The following is a 9,040-nucleotide window of genomic DNA, read 5'->3' on the forward strand; positions in this document are numbered from 1 at the left end:
ACCTTAATCTCTAATGAATAAACAAAAGAAGTTTCTCCACTAATTCTATCTATAGTATTTTAGTTATCATCTATTTGCAAACTATAAAAGAAAATTAATATCCATATTGATTAAAAAAATCGAGTTTTCAAATAACGATGATATGGAAAACAGAAAACTAAATGAATTCTGCAAGAACCATGTTCCATTAGCTTATGAAGCCCACTTGTTTAAGTTGTGATGAACCATGTTCCATTCGCACCCAAACACTTCGTAACTGAGCCCGACCAACTCAACGTCCATTTATTTATGAATAAATTAACTGTTACTAATTAACCAAAACATCCTTCAAAACGAAGAGACGATGCCATAATCCACCACGGCACCAAAACCAGTATTGGACTCCGCTGTTAACCACCAGCGATCCACATCCAAACTCGTCATCAACTCAGTCCGCTTAACAAACCGGCCTTTGATCCTCGGCCGTATCTCAGCATACGCCTTCCGTGAAGCATATCTAATTTTCTCCTCAAACTTTCTCTTCTTCCTCTTCTCCCTATACCTCAATACTCTAGCCTCCCTATCCTTTGCACAAAACATTCGTCCGCCATTAACTGGCCGCTTTAACGGATTTGATACGTCTAACAAAGAATTCACCTCCGGTACAACACCGTAATCCATCAAAGATGAAGAAACCTGAAAATCCACAAACTTGTTATTAGTAAAGAATATTTACTTTTTTATTTGCTCAAATATCACAATGATTTTCCTTTTTCAATTAAGAAAATAACTCCTAATGGAAATTTGTTGTGTCAAATGCAAATCTGATGTGTCATGCTGATCAATTTGTTACGTTAAGTAATGGAAACCTGTTGCGTCAAACTGTCACGCCATGTTAAAAATCTGCTGCGCTAAATGACACATGTCTAGTTTTCCTAAAAAAAATCAAAAGATATATCTTAACTAAAATCAGAATTTAGATGTTTACGGTATGGCTATGTGAGTGAGAGTTGCCTTTGTTATAGACATTGTAAACACATTTGTCGAAATTGATTTCGTTAGATCTACGATCAACAACTGGTGTCAAAGATGTACTCGTCACCAGCGCGTTTGATCGCACAGGAACAACAGCGTCGTTAACCAAATCTTTGAATCCAAAGCCAAAATTGAAGCAACAATCAGATAACTGAGAGTCAGCATTCGTCATACTTCTAATCATATCCCTGTTATCATTGCCTTCTTTCGCTCCATAACCGAAAACTGGATCCAAAAGGCTTCCTGCAGTAGAATTCACAACAGACTCGGCAGAACTATAAAACGGAACCACCGGAATCCGAACGTGACGCCTAGCAAGCGGATTTGCCAAGTGAACATCTCTATCGCACGTGACACACATCGCGGCTGCGTCCGCCTTGCACGTGACACAAGCGGGCGCCTGTTCACACACCTCACACCCACACACGCTCGTGTTTAGTCTGGGCGTGTAGCTTGGCGTCACACGCCAAGCACAAAAAAACCGTGTCTTTGCGGCAAAACAGCAACGCGGGCGCGGACTTGCATAAATCGCATGGCTGCGCGGCCGCGATCGGAAAATTGTTGGTTTTTTCCACCATCGTGATCGACTGATTGGTATAATATATGTTTGGATTATTTGGCGCCTTTTAACGGATGGAATGTACAGTTGTATATATATGTATATCCAACTGAAAATGATTTGGTGTCTTGCAAGTAGTGGACGTGATAGATGACACGTGGGTCAATGATGTCCATGAAAAAGATTTAGGAGGGTGTTAAGCTGTTAACAACGTGTTAGAAGAAATTATTAATTAGATAATATTATGTATGTACAAACGTCCCTGGGAAGGACGACAGCGAGAAGAAGAGAAAAAAATAGGTTGGTGTTTTAAGGTTTTGATACCGTGTAAATATATTATTTGACCCGTTTATCAATCAAATGACACGTTTAATCGAGTTAAATGGATTGACGTTTGGAACATTTTGGGATGTTTGTATCAAAACGAAATGATTTTGTAGATTAAAATAGTTAAACATATTACAGTTCACTATTTCGCATTTATACCGGAAAACACTAAATATCTCTTTGACGTGAACTCTTGAAGACTTTGAATTATTTCAGTCGTCAACTCGTCTATGTTAGACCCTCTCTGTCTACGGGTGATTTAAACTAATTTGCTAACGAGTGTCTAGAGTCTTCTCATTTATATTTGTCACACGTTTCTGTCAAATGATGTTATTTTGTCAATTGTTTCTCTTGCTACTCTCGATCGACATGCTTCTCTTTCGGTTGAAATTGTGTCCTCTTTCTAGTTGGCAAACGAATAGGGAAGAGTCATCGATCGGGAGCCACATTTCTCAATACCAAGAGGGTGGTCGGTGTTCCCGTTGGTCCTGCTTGACACCAGCCTCTTGTCCTGACTCCATACCGTGAAAGCCGATACATGCTTTTAGAATCGTCATCATGGTTTTGGTCATGGTTAGTAGTGATACAAAACTAAGATCAAGTACAATACGTGTAATCTTAAAACATTGCTCTAATCGTTTTGTTATGTTATATACACGTGAGAGATAATGTGATATAAGAAATACCATGTCTCAAATATGATTAACAAGATTTGGGTGCATCGGTCGTGAATTACATGAAAACTTCATAGTTAAAAATGCTTGGGTCAGCTGGGATCAATTCATGATGGACGACCTCCTGATAAGTTTCCACTTGGACAACCAAAAACAAATTAATGTAATGAGATTCTTATCGGTAAAACGGACAATATTGTTCTACACGCTGTGGATGCCACAATAATTGTATCGTTGTTTTATTTGTTTTGAACTATTTTTGTATTAAAAGAATAAACGATCTAGTTTTAAGAAACTATTTTGACCGCATGTTGATGGCCAACAAGACAAACTGAACCAATTGTAACTTAATAATTTACCGACATGCAACTGAATATGCCGTATGAAACTGGCTGATCATGAATCAAAACCCTCTTGAAAACCAACAAACTTGTTTAGGAAACGACAAAAGAACCAGAACGAATGAACACATCTTAGGTAAGCCTAACAGAGTCCAATTTCCACAAACAAATTAGCTATATGTTTGGCATTGATATATAAAAACATGATATTCTGAACAGATTATACACACATATTATGAGAAATCAATTTCTATTAATATTTATATGTAAATGACACTACTAAACAAACCTCTATCACTGACGGGTTACTACGATACTCTGTTAGGAATGGCATGGGTAATTTGGTTTACGATGGATTACCGAAAGCTGACTTAACGACGGACTAATGACAGGTCTTATCCGTTGGCTATCAAGTCATCTCCGGTGGGCGGCCGACAATTCTTCTCCCATGGCAGTAGAAGAGACAGATTATTGACAAAATATTTGATAATCATTGATGGTTAACCCTCAGTAATCCGTAACTAGTTTAATTGTAACAATAAAGAAATTATGTTTATTTCCTGCAAAATAAAAACAGAGTATAAAGAATTTAAATTTAAATCATGTATAGACATGTCACACCAGCCATCATATAACGTAAGGTCTCATCTGATTCCGGTAGAACCAGATCACGAACCAGTGGATGTGTTACCCATAGAGCTCAATGAATGAGGTTACATGCAGATTTGGGCATAACAGAACAAACCACGACATAACTGAGCAAACACTTAGCTTTCACCGGTAGAAGACAAAGGAAGCGGCAGACAAACGAACATCTTGCCTACATGCTAGGCGAGTAGGCTCAAAGCGTAGACCTTGAGCCTAGACGTTTAAAAGGCAAGGGCCTAAGATATGCAAAGATGTTTAGACATGTTTAATATTTGTTTAGGGCTGGCTTTTGCTAGTTCCGGGTCATTTTATTAAATATTTACAGATCAGTTTGGTCAGTATTTGCAGACTTTTACCAGAATGTACAAAACTTGAACAGAACCTCCCGGAGGGCATTGATGGCCGCAATGTGCTTTCCTTGTGACTCGTCTCGCCTGAGAGCCTAGACGCGCCCAAAGGGTTTTAACAAAGTAGGCCAACATTGATGTAAAAAAAACATGGTGCATACCAAAAGACTTAACAAATAACAGCAAACACAAACATCCAACCACAAAAGAAAAGGACAGCAAGGTTACATGACATTGATTTTCTATGAAGAAAATTTTCAAACAAATACAGAGAAGTAATAGTAATATAACAATCAAGCTATGAAGCATCCAAAGACGTACCAAACAAGAAAAAATGGTTGTGTAACACTACAACTTAGATACTTGAGTAACATCAGTATTAAGGCCTCCAAAAGACATTATGGCTCAAGACCATATCAATCAGACTAATATGTCACGAACTTGTCGTTTGTGCACCACATGACTAGAAAGTTTAGGCACCTCCAGACTTGAGTGTGTTGCTCAACCTGCCATTAGAATGAAATATTCTAAACAATATGAACCATAGAGATATACATATGAACATCTAAAAGCATAAATTCAATCACACATACATATTGGGACACGATCAGTTCCAAAACAAAATCATGTTGAGAACAGCGAATACAGCATAAGCACGTGTACACAACATTGAAATAAAAAGAAATTTGAAAAGGAAAACAAAATGGTTTATTTCACACTCCACACGTGCACTTGTGTATGTGCACATATGCATTTAGACAAAAGACTATAAATACCATATTTTATAAAAATAAATCTTAAAGATATCAAAAAATACATGCATTCTAGTCACCTTTATATACAACATGCCAAATGTTAAAGCAAATAGCCTAACAGCCCTACCACTAGGCAAAAACCCTTCATTTAGGGCTCTGAAGTCAAGATTTTCAAATTTTACTACAAATTTCAGATTCAATCTTAAAAACAAATACGAGCATATTATGTGAAATCTAGCATACACCCACAAACTACATCTCCGTCTCAGAAAACATTTCAGTTTATAAAAGTCAAGTTGCGAGTTGTGAAGGAAGCTTTCAAAAAATATTAAATGAAAATGCCAATTAAATTAATAAAGCAATAAAAATATAACCGATACTCTGAGAATATATAACATAATCAGAACTGAACTCACCAGTCTAGGCCCTCAAAGAGACCTTCTCCTTTGATTGCAGAAGTTTTAAATATTGACCATTGACGGTTTTTGATTTTATGCAATTCCAAAGATTCTGTCACAGCAGCATCATCAAGGGCACCAGGAAGATCCTATTAATGTAGAAAACATAACATACAATTACTTGGTAACGAATCTAATGATTATAATATCTATTTTGCTTGTGTGAAAAGTCAATGCATCAACCTGCTTGTTAGCGAATATGAGAACCACAGCACCTTTTAACTCTTCCTCCTATTTTAGAACAGATTAGACTCTTAGAGATGTTTGGCGAGTAATAAAATTTATAAAAAAAAAAAAAGAAAGAAATTAGTGAAAAGATCAGCATGCAATTAAATTAAAAAGAATACCTCTAAAATTGCATGAAATTCTTCTTTAGCAATTACTAGTCTTTCGGTGTCACTGGAATCGACCACGTATATTATGGCTTGAGTATTTGGAAAATAGCATCTCCAGTATGGCCTAAACAAATCACAATATATCAGCTAATATATAATTATGATAATGAAAAAGATTAGCAAAATCAAAATGCGATTAACCACAATCAACCCACTGCTTTTAGATGTGAGAAGATCAATAAAAGACTACCTGATGCTGGTTTGCCCACCTGTACCATAAAAGACATTGCATTAGCAGTAAAGAACACTAAAAACAGAGTCAAAATGAATATTATTCAACAAAAACAATCAGAAATGGTAAAAAAAAATAAAAATCAATTTAGATTGACCAGAAAGATACAATGCAACAGTCCATCAAAATACATGTTTCCTAAAAATTCTTCACAGTATCTCCTTTAACAGATGTTTTACCAGATTCTTCATTTAGTCAGAAAATATTGCCTAAATATTAAAGATATTATGTTTAAGCCTATTTGGTGTCTCGTCTTCACCACAACTTCATACTATAAACTCAAACCACGAAAGAACTCAAAAAGACTTTTCCACATTTGACCTTGACTTGACAATCACTGACTTTCAGTCTTTTTGTGATAGATATTATGAGACCAGAGTGTGATAACACAATAATAGCAATGACCATTATGCATAGTTATCAAATGGGAGAAGTGCCTTAAAGCAATGAAAGTGGCGCCTAGGCCTCAAGTGCAAAAATAGCGCCCATAAAACAAATTTTTAAATATATTAATACCATAGTTCTCAAAAGTGTGCGCTTAAATGTGTTTACACTCCCAACGATAATGATTGGTTTCCCATGCGAATTAAATTATTGATGTTAAACCTAAACCTCCCACTATATAAAGGCTTCCATATTCCATCTTATAGCACAAAATCATCAAGCTTTAGAACGAATCTTAGTATTTCAATGGTTGGGTTTTTTCTTCTGTAATTATTTTGAATTTATTAATTATTTTTGTTCCTTATTTCTTCTGCATTTCTTCATTTCTTGTACCTTATTTCATATCTAAGCTTAATATTTCGTTCTGCAAATGGCTTCTCAATCTCAGCTTGATGTTGGAACCTCACAATTCAACAAAAAATATCCGGGCTGGAAGAACAATTTCACAATTCTATGAACTGTTTCAACTTTCAAGAATGAATGTTTCTTTCAAGTATTAATCATAGTTATCAAATGCGAAAAGCGCTCTAAAGCGATGAAGGTGCGCCTAGTGACCAGGCCTCAAGCGCAAAAATAGCGACTGTTTTTTTAAAAAAAGCGCACATAATAAAACAAATTTTTAAATATATTAATACTGGAAAGAAACATTCAATCTTGAAACAGTTCATAGAATTGTAAATAAGTACTTCCAGCCCGGATCTTTTCTGTTGAATTGCGAGGTTCCAACATCAAACTGAGATTGAGAAGCCATTTGCAGAACGAAATATTAAACTTAGATAAGAAATAAGGAACAGAAAATGCAGAAGAAATAAGGAACTTAGGAACAAAATATTTAATAAATCCGAAAATAATTACAGAAGAAAAAAACCAACCATTGAAATACTAAGATTCGTTCTAAAGCTTGATGATTTTGTGCTATAAGATGGAATATGGAAGCCTTTATATAGTGGGAGGTTTAGGTTTAACATTAGCAATTTAATTCGCATGGGAAACCAATTTGCGCTTTTATATCGTTGGGAGTGTAATCGCATTTAATGTGCGTCGCCCAAAAATTGCGCTTAAGCGCCTGAAGCGCGCGCTTTTGACAACTATGCCATTATGTCACATAAAAAGATCATTTTTAAAGACTTCAATCTCTAAACCCTATGGTTCAAACGTATGCTTTTCGATACTTTGGTTGTATGTTTCAGCCATCATTAGGATCCTATAAACCTCTAATGAAAATGATACGTGTTTGATTAAAAGAACAAAAACTGGTAAAACAGTCTGTCAATAAACACAAAGCTTGAATATTGTTTGGGCACAGTTATAACCTCATCTAAGGGTACTTCAAGCATATAAGTAAAAGCTAAAAACGCATACATATTGCATGTAACAGAAGAAACTAGTGTCAACACCTATCAGATTAATATTCAACTAATAGCATCAACCGAAATCAAGAACAATTAAGAAACATACCAAGATCCCAAACTTGAAACTTGATATTATTATACTGCACCGTCTCCACATTAAACCCGATCGCTGCACACAAAGTCCACATTCTTAAAAACCATACTTGCAGCCGGCAGGATGCAAGTTGCAATGAAATGAGTTGAATATGATAAAAAGTAAAGAGAAGTAACTTGGAATAGTGGAGACAACTTCGCCCATCTGAAGGCGATCTAAACAAACACATAAAATAGAAAAGATAATTATTAAAGAGAGTATAGACATAGTAAAAGTAAAAGTGAGATGATAGAGACAGAGTATAGTAGTTTTTCCAGCATTGTCAAGGCCAAGAACAAGGATCCTAGCTTCTTTGTTTCCGAAAAGGGACGAAAACAATCTCGTAAACACCAACCCCATCAATTCCAATTACCCAGATCAGATCAATCCTGAATCCTGCAAAATGAGTTCAATTTACAAACTGGGTTAGGATTTGGATGTTTAATTTCTACAAAACGTACCGTTAAAGCGGAAGGATTGACTGACGGCGAAAAAGGTGAGGTGAGATTTGAAGATTTTGATTTTGATTTTGATTTTGATTTTGATTTTGATTTTTGAGGATCTGTAATGTAATGTAATTGGGAGATGTGGAATGATGAACAATGGGTTGTTGTAGTTATACATAATTTACCCTCAATTATATCACCATCTTCATTTTTGGTCCAATGATATTACAAGTAGAGTCTATCTATCTTAGCTTCGTCAGCTTCTTCAGTTACACCACTTTCGTTTCGTCGGTTTCCAGTTTTGATTTCTAGCCCTAGGGTGTGAAATGTGAGGGTATCGAGCATCGGTTTATGCGGCATTGAGTAGTGAAGCAAACCCAAGATGAAGATTTTGTGGCACTCAGCATGTTTGGTTCCTACGGTATGCACCTCTGACACCCTAAGATTTGTGACTTATGAACATCTTTTTGTTGTATGTTTGAAATTGCATATTTATTTTTTGTATTTACGTTATTAGAATTTTGTCACTCCTATTATTTTTTAGATCATAAAAGTTTATGTTGCTTTTTAGTTAAGTTATGACTATGTGACAAAGTTTTGAATAATGTAAGAATTTGCTTCTAGTATGATATATGGTTTATATTGTATTTTAATATATATTTTTTTCAAGTAAAGATATGTAAATCTAACATGAGTGGTGCTTAAAAAGCTAACGTTTCAAACATAATAGATAAAAAGGTGGGAAAATCCCCAAAATGTTCATTTCAAACATTAAGTTCAAGCTTTTGTCTATCATTATTAGGGGGGACGGGGCACCACGTGATGGATCACCCATCACGCGTGGTGACTTTCTTCACACCGCCGCCGCCCCCCTTTTCATGCGAATTTGGGCATATTTGCGTGATGGGTGTCACG

At 35.7% G+C, this 9,040-nt stretch overlaps 1 protein-coding gene and 1 pseudogene across 1 annotated transcript; both read right to left on the minus strand.

Moving 5' to 3' along the window:
* Positions 1-327: 327 nt before the first annotated feature.
* On the minus strand, positions 328-1,592 carry LOC143602657 (zinc finger protein CONSTANS-LIKE 3 pseudogene; annotated as a pseudogene).
* A 2,542-nt stretch (positions 1,593-4,134) lies between these two features.
* On the minus strand, positions 4,135-8,047 carry LOC143602659 (ADP-ribosylation factor 1-like). Its single transcript, XM_077079694.1, has 8 exons — positions 7,937-8,047; positions 7,817-7,855; positions 7,653-7,715; positions 5,709-5,727; positions 5,471-5,582; positions 5,307-5,354; positions 5,082-5,212; positions 4,135-4,416 (listed from the first exon to the last, which is right to left on the minus strand). The coding sequence occupies exons 1-8, from the start codon at positions 8,037-8,039 to the stop codon at positions 4,383-4,385; spliced, it is 549 nt and encodes a 182-aa protein (XP_076935809.1). The 5' UTR covers positions 8,040-8,047; the 3' UTR covers positions 4,135-4,382.
* Between the last annotated feature and the right edge of the window lie 993 nt (positions 8,048-9,040).

Source organism: Bidens hawaiensis, unplaced genomic scaffold (genome assembly GCF_021521415.1).
Source record: "Bidens hawaiensis isolate Kalapana, Puna unplaced genomic scaffold, B.hawaiensis_p1.1 tig00059296_1, whole genome shotgun sequence".
NCBI lineage: Eukaryota > Viridiplantae > Streptophyta > Magnoliopsida > Asterales > Asteraceae > Bidens > Bidens hawaiensis.